This window comes from Peromyscus eremicus, chromosome 10 (genome assembly GCF_949786415.1).
Source record: "Peromyscus eremicus chromosome 10, PerEre_H2_v1, whole genome shotgun sequence".
Classification (NCBI taxonomy): Eukaryota; Metazoa; Chordata; class Mammalia; order Rodentia; family Cricetidae; genus Peromyscus; species Peromyscus eremicus.
The window spans coordinates 96,876,575-96,890,612 of NC_081426.1; the positions used below are offsets into that span (position 1 = coordinate 96,876,575).

At 42.4% G+C, this 14,038-nt stretch overlaps 1 protein-coding gene across 6 annotated transcripts in view; it reads right to left on the minus strand.

The window, feature by feature from the left end:
* The window catches only part of Gak (cyclin G associated kinase), a 68,105-nt gene that overhangs the window by 47,072 nt on the left and 6,995 nt on the right, over positions 1-14,038 (minus strand). For 4 of the 6 annotated variants that reach the window (XM_059274955.1, XM_059274956.1, XM_059274954.1 and 1 more), the window contains 2 exons: positions 7,144-7,286; positions 4,530-4,655 (listed from right to left, as the gene is read on the minus strand). In XM_059274955.1, coding sequence (XP_059130938.1) covers positions 4,530-4,655; positions 7,144-7,286 — 269 coding nt within the window. The remainder of the gene's footprint in view (positions 1-4,529; positions 4,656-7,143; positions 7,287-14,038) is intronic. The other 2 variants (XM_059274958.1, XM_059274959.1) reach the window with 2 other exon arrangements.

Genomic DNA, 14,038 nt, shown 5'->3' on the forward strand with positions numbered 1-14,038 from the left:
CCTGTGGTGGTTTGAAAGAAAATGGCCCCCAAAGGGAGTGGTATTATTAGGAGGTGTGGCCTTGCTGGAGTTAAGTGTGGTCTTGTCGGAGGAAGTGTGTCACTGTGGAGGTGGGCTCTGAGGTCTTATATATGCTCAAGATACTGACTGCCCAGTGTCTCAGATCACTTCCTGTTGCTTTCAGATCAAGATGTAGCCAGCACATGTCTGCCTGCACACTGCCATGTCCCTCCATAATAATAAATGGACTATAAGCCACTACCTCAATTAAATGTTTTCCTTTATAAGAGTTGCTATGAGCCAGGCGAATCTCTGTAAGTTCCAGGCTAGCCTGGTCTACAGAGTGAGATCCAGGACAGGCACCAAAACTGCAGAGAAACCCTGTCTTGGGAAAAAGAAAAAAAAAAAAAAAAAAAAAAGGGTTGCTGTGGTCATGGTGTCTCTTCACAGCAACAGAAACCCTAAGACACACCACATGGGAAATTCATAGCAAACTCACATACCAATCCCCAAAATATGATTCAAATAAAAGTAAGCCAATATGCTTTTCACACTGCAGAAAGGTACCAAGGCCTCAGACAGTCAATGACTTCTTAGACAGTGGAAGGTGCAAGCCAGTGGAAAGCCAACATGAGAAGCCTCTCTAAGGATGACAAGGAAATCTATGTAAGATACAGTTCCAACCACAGCCTGCAGAAAGGTGTAAAACATCATGGATCCAAGAGATGGAGAGAGATCAAATGAAAAGTGGACAAAAGGTCAGACCAGAGGCAATGCTGAGTGTATTGTGGCCAACAAAGGGCCAACACCAAGCCACATTACTGTATGACCATATACTTTAGGTGTGAGATGTACTTTCATTAAAAACTTGATTTGATATACTTTAGAGCACTGACCCTTTGATCCAGCAAGCTCATTTCATTCCTCCCCAAGTATCCACTCTGAAAGCCCACCTGATACAAGGATACAAAGTGGTTGTTCATGTAGACCTGTTGATACCTACAGCATACTGAAAACAGCATGAGCAATAGAAACATAGATAAAGATACACATTGGGGATGCAAGCAGCTACAGAAACTCAGTAAACTGAGTGAACTAAGGCAGAGTCACTTCAGCAGAGTCCAGGAATCATAAAATAAACAAAAACCCAAAAAGAGACCCATAGGACCAGAGAAAAGGGAGTAGCTAGCTCTGCCCAGCTCTGGATAAAGAGGCTTAGAAGGGAAAATACTAAATAAGGTATAAGAAGCTGTTGTGAAAAGGGGCATATGACAATTGCTCTGGAAATACTGTTAAGTAAACTCAAATATACTACAAATGAGTAAGGACCATACTAAGGAGAAAATAATCCCAGGAATGTCTGGACACTGTGTCTATTCAGCACACAGAACTTGGGAACAAAAGTTAAAACAAACCCAAACTTCCAGTAGATTCTTTAGTGCTGAGGGCACATGATCCTGAGGCTGACCAGGGAACAGTCAGACTGTAGACAACATGGCTCTCACTCAAGACACATTTGGGTGGAGATGCTGTGCAGATCTGTAGTTGCCACTCTAAGAATGGATGTGTGATCATTTGCACAGCTGCTTACACGGGATAAGTAAGTACATCTACTTGTTAGGCCCAGACATAGAGGTCCAGCAGTGACCAATACACTTGTGATCTGACCAGACTCTCTATTCCTTTCTGATTCCAAGGTAGCAAGGCTTCTCAGACAAGAAGCTGAGCCCAGAGCCAGAGCAAGGTAGGCATGTGGTCACCCAAAACCTCCTGTATTATAAAGATACAAGTGCTCCAAAATGATGGTTATCAGTCCATTTTCCATTGCTAATAACACAACACCACAGGCTGTATAAACTAAGAGAAAGGAGGTTTGCTTTAATTTATGATTCTGGTCCAGAGCTTATATGTGGTAGCAGTCTTTTTTCTGGCACTGTCCCAAGGCAGCACAGGGTACCACATAGCAGACAGAAGTAATGTCCATATATCTTCTAGTCTTTCTTTTTTAGAAAGCCACCAAAACTTAAACACTAGGCTCCATCCTGATGACCTTTTTAATTCTAATCCTTTCTAAAAGGGTCCACTTCTAAAAACCATAGTTGACTTAAGAATACCCACAATGAGGATTAAGTTCAGTATAAGTCTGGATAAAACAAACCACATTAAAACCATACCAGATGGTAAATGTGAAAAGAATCCAAGAGCCTTGTGAAGTAAATCTGGGACATTTTCCCACCAAAATAAAGACATACTGAATCGTGACCACGGGGAAAAATGGTACCCAAGTCCTTATGAATAACAAATACAGGAGCAGGTTCTGGGGCTCCCACTTCAGTGATGGGTAGAGTACTAACAGTCAGTAGCAGACAGCAAAGATGGGTTAAGAAGAGTCATCACCACTTGAAGGAGACTTGCAGGACACCAGAAGCTATGAGGAATGAGTCGAGCTCTACACATAATAGATGGGCATAATGAAGGGCTGTAGGACTACATCCATACATCACACATAGGCAGGACATTGGAAAAGGATAACTAAGCAAAAGGAACTGGACTGGATTGATGATCCAAATAAATACTGACCTGAATGGTTTTCACTCATATTGATGGTGGCTGACAACTCTGATACACTAAAATTGAATCATACACAGTTGACTATGAAGTGGGACAAACACTGAACAGCAAGGGCAGGGCTTTCTTCCTAAGCTCTGGCCAGAATTCTTCTTGGGCTTCAAACTCTTAACAGTGGTTGAGAATGAAGCCTCATACGGAACTTAGCATGATCTTTGCAAAGATGAGGACCCACTTGGTCTAATAAGCATGGCTCTGATGTGGTGACAGACCTCCAAGTAGCTCAGAAACCCTGCCTTTAATAAGGCCTGCATCATGTTAAGCAATAAACACAACTGTCCCTGACAGCATTGTGCCAGGTAGTTATGCCTCTTCCTCCACAGATGTATCCCTAGGAAGCAAGTGTCCTCCCATGAAAGGCAATCTAGCCTTGTAGTAGCTTCACCTAGCAGCACCTGACAGGCTAGAAATGTAAGGCCATCTTTCAGAATCATGGTCCCTCACTATCCTTTATCTATCTTTACACTTTGGGACCTTTATGCTGAGCACTGTGGCTATTCCTTTGCTCTGTATTGTTTTGTACACGCAATTCATGTAACTTCTATGAAATGCTAGTCATTGTGGAATTATATATGCATTTTGAGGATGCAGCCTCTCTGCAGGGACAGAAGCCACCTGACCTAAGCTGTGGGTCTCTCAACAAAGAATATTTCTAAATAATTCTTTTAAACTAGGGATTGAAGCTAGAACCTTGCTTATGCTAAGCAAGTGTTCTTTCAGCCACATCTTCAGCCCTCTAAATAACTTTTAAAAAATATTTCTAGGCTGAGCAATGGTGGCGCACGCCTTTAATCCCAGTACTCGGGAGGCAGAGCCAGGTGGATCTCTTTGAGTTCGAGGGCAGCCTGGTCTACAGAGCGAGATCCAGGATAGGCACTAAAATTACACAGAGAAACCCTGTCTCGAAAAACCTTAAAAAAATAAAAAAATAAAAAAAAATTCTAAGTTTAGAATGACAGAAAAATTCTGGAGATAGCTGCACAATAATGTGAGTATCTTTTTCTTTTCTTTTCTTTTCTTTTTTTTTTTTTTTTTTAACCTCCTGAATGCTTAAGGGAAGGTCCTTGTCTGTATATCCTACATAATGGGTGTTAACAGCTTAGAATCAAGATTGTAAAACATCAATAGCAAACTTCTGCCCTCCAGGGTTCTCCCATTGTACTGTAAGCCTGTATTTAAGACCTCCTCCCAGCCGGGCGGCCCAGCACTTGGGAGGCAGAGGCAGGTGGATCTCTGTGAGTTCAAGGCCAGCCTGGGCTACAGAGTGAGTTCCAGGAAAGGCACAAAGCTACACAGCGAAACCCTGTCTCGAAAAAACCAAAAATAAATTAATAAATTAATTAAAAAAAAAAAGATTTATTTATTATGTATACAGTGTTTTGCCTGCATGTATGCCTGCATACCAGAAGAGGGCACCAGACCTCATTATAGATGGTTATGAGCCACCATGTGGTTGCTGGGAATTGAACTCAGGACTTCTGGAAGAGCAGCCAGTGCTCCCAACCTCTGAGCCATCTCTTCAGTCCTAATGTATCTTAATGCCACTGAAATATGACTTAAAATGTTAAAATAAAATTTGTTGTACATATTTAAGACAATTAAAAATAATTCTAAGAAATCAACAGGATGAAGACATTTAAAGGCAGGTTGATAAGAAGAACATGAGATCAAATGAATTCTCCATTCTGTTTAAATCTGTGGCCACAAACTAGCAGAATACAGCCAGGAAGAAGATGATGCTCCCTCACAGGATACTGTACCAGGCAATCTGTTAGGAATCTTTATTTATAAAGCCATACTCAGACTTGTACCTGAAGACTCAGAGGGGATATCTGGAGTATGCAAGGGAAAGGAACTGAGATGCAGCTTCCTAAGAGTGTAGACTCAAATGCATGCCTCACCTCTTCCTCCACCATTGCTCGCTTCTGGGCGCTCCAGCTGTAGTCAGGATAATGGGAGATGGTTGTGGCACTGCCAAAGTCACACAGCTTAATGGTCCCCTGGTTACTAAGCAGTAAGTTTTCAACCTGCAAAATGCCAAAGGACGGTTCTTATGAACTTAGTGTATACATGGAACCTAAACCTCAGCAAAGACAAACAGGAATATTAGATCAGTTCCTTAGAAAAACCCTCTGCACCAAGGTCCAGGCTGCTGGTTGCTAGGGGCCATTACAAAATTTCTTAAAGTTTAAAAACCACCCACCCAGCAAACAGAAAACCTAATGAAGGGCAATGAGCCTTCTGAAAAGTCAGAAGATAAAGAATAAAATATACTACTTATATCTACATTAATTTAGGAATAAATCTAACAAAGATAGACAAAAGACTTCTCATGTAGAAGGCCTTAAAATATTTTTTTTTTTGGGTTGGCCAGAACTCACTATGTTGACCCAGACTGGCCCTGAACTCACAGAGGTCTACCTGACTCTGCCCACACCCCTGGCCGCCCCCCACGCCCCAGATGCTGAGATTAAAGATAAGCACTACTACACCCAGCCAAATTTAAATCCATGACTCATAAAATTACATGCAATCCTAATTCCAGTCAATTGCTTTACTGGCATCCTGTTCCTCCTTCTAGGTACTTTAAGTGTCCTATATATTCATCAGAGTAGAGTGTCTCAACACAGGTAGGCAGCCACCTACATTCCTAGTCTAGTTCTCTGCTGAGTCTATCAACTAGCCCGTCAAGGTTGAAGTGCATGTAATACCACAGGCTGGCAAAAGGAAGAACTATGGAGTTTGTGTGCCTCCAGAACACCCCGAGTTAGATGCCCGTACCCTCCAACCACAGAGGACACTTGCTCCATGATGAGCCAGATGGGACTATTCTCAGGACACAGGCCAGCAGAATCAGCTACAAACAAGGGAAGTAAAACAGATGTGCCACATTGTCCACAGCAGAAGGATATATAATGAGAAAGTCCCACAATGCATATTCTATGAGCTAAGGCTACACAGAAATACAGACGGATCTAAACATAATGCTGAGCAAAAAAAAAACAGGCACAAAAGAATTCAAATGACACCCACCAGCACAGAAAACAAACTGTGTAGCATCAAGGAAACCAAGAACATGGTCACTGAAAGCAGGCAGTGGCTGAGGCAAAGTCAAATACACACACGAGAGGTGTATAAGCAACTGAAGTGCCTGTTTCACAGCAAGAAGTGACTAGAGTAGCCAGCTCTTAGGGCTCCTGAAGCAGAAGCTACAGGCTTCACCTGTGTAGACACCTCAGTAGGCAGGTGACCAATTCTCCACTAATTTTATTCTTTATATTCATTTTTTCTAACACACATCCACCTACCACCACCAACAATAACATCTACCACACTGTCTTCAAGCTTAAATAAATAAATATTAAATAAATAAATAAGCAAAGTATTTATTTTGTGTAAAGAGGTGCATGTATGCTACAGCATATGTGTGGAGGTTAGAGAACAACTTTTGAGAGCCAGTTCTCTCCTTTCCTCACATGGAGCCTGGGAATCAACTCAGAGTTGTCGGGGGTGGTGGTTTAAATGAGAATGGCCCTATGGGCTCATATATTTGAATGGTGGAACTGTTTTGGGAAGGGTTAGGAGGTGTGGCCTTTTTGGAGGAGGTGTATCACTGGGGATGGGCTTTGAGGTTTCAAAATTCTATGTTACTCCCAGTCTTCCCCCACCACCACCTCTGCCTCCAACTTGAGGACCAGGATGTAAGAAAGTTCTTAGTTTCTGTTCTAGCATCATGCTTGCCTGCCTGCCATCATGCTCTCCACCATGATGGTCATGGACTCACCCTCCGAAACTATAAACAACCCTCTCAACCAAATGTTTTCTTCTATAAGTTGCTTTGGTTATGGTGTTTCTTCACGGCAATAGGAAAGTAGCTAAGACATCAGGCTGGGTAGAAAATGCCTTTACCTGCTGAGCCACCTCACCAATCCAGTTTTAGATTTTTTTTTTAAAAAGACACAACAGGGGAATAAACACTAGGCTATATGGCAATATAACTTTAAAGGTTTTGTTCAATAATATACCAGGAATTCCAGTGAGCCAAATATATAAGCAAAGGCAAAATAGAGGGGGAGGGAGAGGCAAAATAAAAAGAAACTGAAGAATAAGGTGCTGGTAGCTATAAATATTCAACTTCATTAATAACAGGAAAAAGTGAAATAAACTCATATGAGTATACTCCTAAGCCAGGCTACACAAGTTATATATAGCAATTCAGACAGGCAGGTGCCACCCTCAGCTAGGCTATGGTACATTCACACTGCCTACAGTTGGAGAAACACAACAGAAGCCTTTCCATGTAAGTGATTCCCCACCAAGGTCAGAACTGCACCTGGATGGCCACAATTCTGTGAGAAAAGGCAACTGAGAAGCTTAGAATGACTGGACAATAGCTAAGCAGAAAGCATTGGGCTCTGACCAAGCATGAGGGGCACAAAGACTACTAGGGAGTTGTCCCAAGGTAGGAGAACAGAGTGTGAAGACATGCAGCCAGCAATGCAACCCAGCTGGTACCTTGAGATCCCTGTGGATGATGGGTGGTTTCTGCCTGTGCATGTGCTGCACTGCTCTGCATGTCTGGTAGAAGATCTTCAGAATGCTGTCGCAGGACAGAGGGCCTTTACATTCAACTCTCCTGAGAAACTCCACCAGCTGTCCTAAAGGAGACAAGTGAATTTAGTCACCCTGGGGTTGAGAATGCTATACTCCACTTGTTAACAGGTTTGATCTGTCTCTGTATATGACAGTCCAGGCAGGAGTGGCATTTCTAAGGCCTTAGTCAGGGTGCATACCCAATCTGTACCACTCTAGCCATTCCTTAAACTTCTGTAGGAAGGCAAATAAAAGGGGGTCCCTATAACTTTGGGTATAAGGACCACCCCTGTTCCAGGGAAGGTAGGGGCAGGGGATGGCTTGGGACATCCCTGGGACAAAACAAGAAGCAAAAACAATCATATGAGAAAGCTTTGAAGGCAGGGGGAAAAGTTCTAGCGGTTAGACAGAGGCAGTGACCAAGGTCACTGAAAGAATAATCACAAAGCAGAAGCTCTAGGCTCATATCCACAGCACAGCAGAGACAGAACAGAAACCTCACCCTCACCACAGTTCCTCACCATAGAACTATATCCTAGTAGTTCAGAATTACATCATGTTCTGCTGGTAGCTTACTTCTGGCTCCTAACTCTTGCAGGATTAAACAAATTCCTGCTACCTCCATACTTGATTCTCAGAATCTATACAAACCCAAGGGAACAGTGGTCCTCCAAAAAATAGGGACCCTGGTGAAACAGGCAGGCTCCCAGGGGCAGGGGTAGATATGTCCACCTAAGCTCTATGTCAGACTGATCATAATGTTAATTTTAACTGGCCCACTCAATAGTTCATTCTTGGTAAGAATTAAGAGATTTTTATTGTTTTGAGACAGGGTTTCAAAAACTTGCCACCCTCTTTAACTTTAACTTTCTGAATGCTAGGATTATATGTATATGTCACTATAATAAGCCATAAGACTTTTAAAATTTATTTATTTGGGGGCTGGAGAGATGGTTCAAGAGTTAAGAGCATGTATTGCTCTTGAAGAGGACTTGGGTTTGGTTCCTAGCATTCACATGGTGGTTCACAACCATCTATAACTCCAGTTCTAGGGGATCTGATATTCTCTTCTGACCATCATGGGCACTAGCACACATGTGGCACACATACACACAGGCAGGTGAAATTGTCATACACACACATAAAATTTTAAAAAATATTTATTTTTATTTCATCTTTAAAACATTTAGTGTGGGTATACATGACCATGCACACAGGGAGTTTGGAGGACGTTTTGGAAGTTGGCCTCTTTTTTCACCATGTGTGTCTTAAGGATTGAAGTCAGATGGTCAAGTGTGGCGGCAGATGCCTTTACCCACTGAGTCATTTCACTGATGCTTAACAATTTTATTTTTAAATTATGTGTGTGTGGGGATTGGTACATATGAGTGCAGGTGTCTCACTAAGGCCACAAGAAAGCACTGGATGCCTTGGAGTAAGAACTACAGTGGTTGTGAGCCACTTGACAAGAGTGCTGAGGTACAAACTGGGATGCTCTGCAAAGCAGCAACACTCTTAACTGTGGAGCCATCTAACCTATACTTTTGATTTTTTTTTTTTTTTTTGAAGCCTCCAATTTGCTTAGTAGCTAAGGATGACTTTGAACTTCTGATCCTTCTCTCTACCTCTTGAGTGCTGGGATCACAGGTGTGCATGCCTGTTTTTTTTTAATTTTTTTTGCAGTGCTAGCAATCAAACCCAGGGATTCATGCATCCTAGGTAAGCACTCTACCAACTGAGTTACATCTTCAGTTTTAAAGTATTTTTACAAATAATCCACATGTGACAGAGCAGGAACTGCTAAAAAATTAAAATTAAATTATAAAATAAAATAAAAAAATAAATTAAAAAAAAAAAGAAAAAGAAAACCTCTTACTTTACTCGGAGATAGTTTAGCCTATTCGTGACGAAGTACGGATTGAGGGCTTACAGTGGATGCAACAAAAGAGATCAACTTAAAAGGTCCATGGCTCAACCTAACACTTCAAGACTGCCTTTAGTGAATTCTGCACTTGCTATCACACGGAGCGGGATTCCCCAACTTCTCAGAAGTTCAACAACTCTGCCCCAAATCCAGGAAAGCCCTGTCCAGCACAGAAGTGTTCACCTTTAAGCACCTGGTCGCTTATCTGTGTCCTCCCAAAGCATATTAGTTTGTCAGCTGTGCTGCTTAGTTTTTAGAAATTGTCTCCAATTTCCCTCTTCTTCTGTCTCCATCCAAAAAAAGGCAGGTCTTCTATGAGCATCAATAAAATGTGGCATATCAAGTTGCATGTAGTAAGACTAAACACCTCCCCACATATTAAGGCTGGACAGTATGAGAAGAAGACCCAGTATGAGAAATAGGGTCCCAAAAGCCAGTAAGAGTCACAGACAGCCCCTGTTCTGAGGGGACAATTTTTTAAATTAATGTTTGATCCAGTCCACTGTAGGTGGTGCCAACCCTGGGCAGATAGTCCTGGGTTATATAAGAAAGCAAACCAATAAGCAGCATTCCTCAATGGCTTGTGTGTCCAGTGCGGGCCCCCAGGTTCATGCCTTCAGTTACTATCCTGACTTCCTCAGGGATGGAATGTGTCCTTTCTTACTCAGGTTGCTTTTGGTCATGGTGTCTTATCAAATCAACAGAAACCTACTAGGATATCAGCTCACCCTGTTGTAACAACTTTGGATTACCAAAAAGGAAATGCAGATACTGCTGGTTCAGTGGGTTAAGTGCTTGCCACATAAGCATGAGGACCAGAGTTTCAATCCCTAGAATCCTAGTAAAAGTTGAGTGGGTGTGACAGCCTGCAAAAAATCCTAGTATATAGTGGGTAGAAATGAAATCTCTAGAATAAACTGAATCCTAGATTCAGTGGCACTATTAGGAGGTGTGGCTTTGTTAGAGTGGGTATGGCCTTATTGGGGGAAGTGTGTTACTGTGGGGGCAGGCTTTGACGTTTCCTATGCCCAGTGTTTCAGCTGACTTCCTGTTGCCAGCAAGATTTAGGACTCTTAGCTACTCTTCCAGCATGTCTGACTGCATGTCACCATGCTCCCCACCATGATGATAATGGACTGAACCTCTGAAACTGTAAGCAAAAAATAAATTTAAAAAAATAAATAAATAAATTAAATTTTTTATTTTCCTTATAAGAGTTGCCATGGTCATGGCGTCTCTTCATAGCAATAGAAACCCTAACTAAGACAGAAGTTGGTATAAGGGACTGGAGTATTGTGACAGGCCTGACCATGTTTTTGTTTGGAGTAATATGGACTTTGGGACTGTGTATTAGAAAAGCAGTTGAACATTTTAATTGCTGCTTAATGGGCCATCCTAGTAGGAACACGGAAGACAGTGAGTGGTGCTGAGTGTGTGATTTGATGAGCTGTGGGGTGCTCACTCAAGAGGTTTCAGAGGAAAAGAATTTTATATGTTGCCTAGAAATGGTTCGTGATATTTTAGTGAAGAAAGTGGCTGCCTTTCACCCTTGTCTGAAGAGTCTGCCTAAGGCTAAAGTGAAGAATTTTAGATTAACTCTATTGGCAGAGGAAATCTCAAAACAGCCTAGTATAGACTCTGTGGTTATTCGTGGTAACTCTAATGAAGATTTATAATGAAAAGGAGCAAGCTCAGCAGGTTAAATTACAAAATATAAATTTTGAGGAGAAAAAAAGCACCAGGAAGTGGAACAGAGCTAAATCCTGTGTTCAAGGAGATGGAATAAAGGGAGTGGTGACCTTAAGGCAAGATCTCACCCAGCTAAATTTCCCACTGGTGAAAAGAACTAAAGAAAAGCTTAGAGCTGGGTGTGGTGGGGCACACCTTTAATCCCAGCACGAGAAAGGCAGAGGCTGGCAGATCTCTGAGTTTGAAAGTAGCCTGGTTACAGAGCATGTTTCAGGACAGCCAAGCTTAGGCAGTGAAGAACAGAAAGCTAGTGAGGATGTAATTGAATAAGGGGGCCATGTGCCAGCCCCAGCAAGCAGCAGAACTTGGCAGCTTCAGTCACATGGTTCTGGCTTTAGAGTTAAGGATAGGAAAAATGGTTATGGAATCTGCCTCTGAGCCTAAAGAAAGCCTCTAAGGCCAAGCATGTGTCAGGGGTGTCTCTGAATGGAGGTCCAGTAGAGAGGTCATTGTGGGAAGCTGTGAACTTGAAGCGTGGATTGCTTTGGAGAACCCAAGATGTTAAGAGATGCCAGATACCTGCAGAGGAAAGCTGCTAACCGGGAGTGGAACCAGCCTAAGAGAAAGAAGTGTGTTGCAGTCCACAAAGCTGAACGGAGTTGGAGATCTGAAGAGCATTTTGACATCAGATATGGAGATGTAGAGTTTGGAGTTTGCCCGGCTGGTTTTTGGTCTTGCTTTGGTCCCTATGTTTTGGAATGGGAATGTATAACCTGTGTTATTATATGTTGGAAATTATGTGATCTGTTTTTTGATTTTATAGGGGATTACAGTTAAGAGATTTATGAATCTCAGAAGAAACTTTGAACTTTTAAACATTGTTGAGACCGTGATAGACTATGGGGACTTCTGAAGTTGGACTAAAGGCATTTTGCATTATGATTCTGTTACAAGCTTCTGGGGGCCCAGGAGTGGAATGTGGTAGTTTGAATGTAATTGGCCCCCATAATCTCATAGGGAGTGGCACTATTAGGAGGTGTGGCTTTGTTGGAGTGGGAATGGCCTTGTTGGAGGAGCAAGTGTGTCACTGTGGAAGTGGGCCTTGAGGTTTCCTATGCTCAGGATACTGCGCATTGTCTCAGCTGACTTCCTGTTGGCTGCAAGATGCAGGACTCAGAACTACTACTCAAACACCACATCTACCCACATGCCACCATGTTATGATGGTGTTCCCTGTTATGATGATAATGGACTGAATCTCTGAAACTGTAATCGAGCCACCCCAATTAAATGTTTTTTTATAAGACTTGGTGTGGTCATAGTGTTTCTTCACAGCAATAAAAAACCTAACTAAGACACTTAAGATGAGCCCTTAATTGATTATCCAATACCAGTGGTCAGCCCTGCTTTTACTTTTTCAATGAGCATATGCTCTTTTGTAGCTGAATATAGCAGGAACAACAGGCGTCCATGAAGACAAAATGTAGCAGACTGGACAAATCTGCCTCTTACACTGCCCAGCACAGGGACAGTGCTTCTCTGTATCCCAAGAGTTCTAAGCTGGAGGCCATAACACTAGAGCTGGCACCTTCCTAGCTTGTAAAGAAATGGCCCAGAGTACCTAGTCCCAGTTTCTAGACTGGAGCTGCCAAAAAAAAAAAAGTCACAAGAAACAGACTCAGATGACTATAACTTAGGGAACCACGAAGGATTTTGTTGGAGGCTGGATGTGATATTAGAAAGGCATCCTAGCTAATCATACACTGTATACTACATCCAAGATAAGAGTCAGATGTACAATTTAAGCCTGCAACTTTAACAGAAAAGGTCCCTGCTCTCAGACAATACATATAAAAAATAATTTCTTGTCTTGAGTGGGTAACAGTGACACAGGCCTGTAATCTCAGCTCTCACAAAGTCAAGGCAGAAAGACTGATTCAAGTTCCAAGCCAGCCTTGGCCAGAGTGAGCCTGCCTTAAACAAACAAACAAAACAAAACCACACACACACATACAAACACTTCCTGGTCTTGATGTTTGCAGCTTGTCTTTAAAAGAGACAGAGAAGATAGAGACAGAGAAAGATAGAGAGAAGCAAGACTATTGAGAAAGATAAATCAACTATTAGAAAATGTTATAAACTGGCAAATCTAATGCATCTATCCACTGAACTTTTATGTTTTCATTAAATTTAAAACTTTAGAATGAAAAAGTTGAATAGAAACAGAGGAAGAATGGATGGGGGTATGGAGTGAACGTGGGACGAGGGGATAGGAGGAAAGGAGGGAGGGGAAACTGTGGTCGGGATGTAAAATAAATGAATACATTTAGTAAAAAAAAGTTGAGCAAACAGAATATCTGTATATATGTCAATTGAGATGTAGTTAATCCACCTTTCTCCCCTGATACAAGTTCTTAGCCCAGGCAGCTCCTGACTTCATAGCCTCCTGTCCTCTATTCACAGTGGATGACTTTGCTAACAGGTAGACCAGGGTACTGGTAGATTGACAGGGACTAGTGGGGACCTGCAGACACATGAGGACAGAAGTGGGGGAAGCTGGAGGAGAATGCTCTGCCCCAGTAGAGGCTAACATCCCAGGGCTTCCAGCCCTGTGGAAACAGTCTGTACTGCACATTTAGTCTCTTGCTTTTGACAACTAAGAGACTATATGCGACCTTCATGGATCCCCACCCTCTTCCACTTGACAGAGGGATCTTATTGGCTCATTTGTGGCTTCTAAACACACTACACCTCTTCCTATTAGCTAGACATTCCATTTTTGCTCCTTTTGCCAATCTATTCACTCACTGTCCACAGCTTTCTCCTCTGTCCTCATCTGTCTGCTATTGGTCTGCCCCCACTCCAGCCATCATACCATAGTTTCTCATGATCACTGAGTAGGGACTGGCTCACAGGCAAGCAGCTTTCACATGGTGGGGATTCCCTCCATGGGCTTCCTGCCTCAGTCTCCCCTGCTGCTCCTTTGCGTCTTCTTTCCCAACACTCACTGCTCTGGTGGACACATAAGCAGCCACTTGTACCACAGTTTTCCCTCAGCATAGGCACCACATACTCCAGACCACACTGGGAATGACATAGCATTTTGGAAGACATTCATCAGTAGAGCTCTGTGATGGAGTTAGCTATTTTTGAGTGGTCAATTCCACTTAATAGCCAGAGTGTGGAGTTCAACTCCCTATTGTT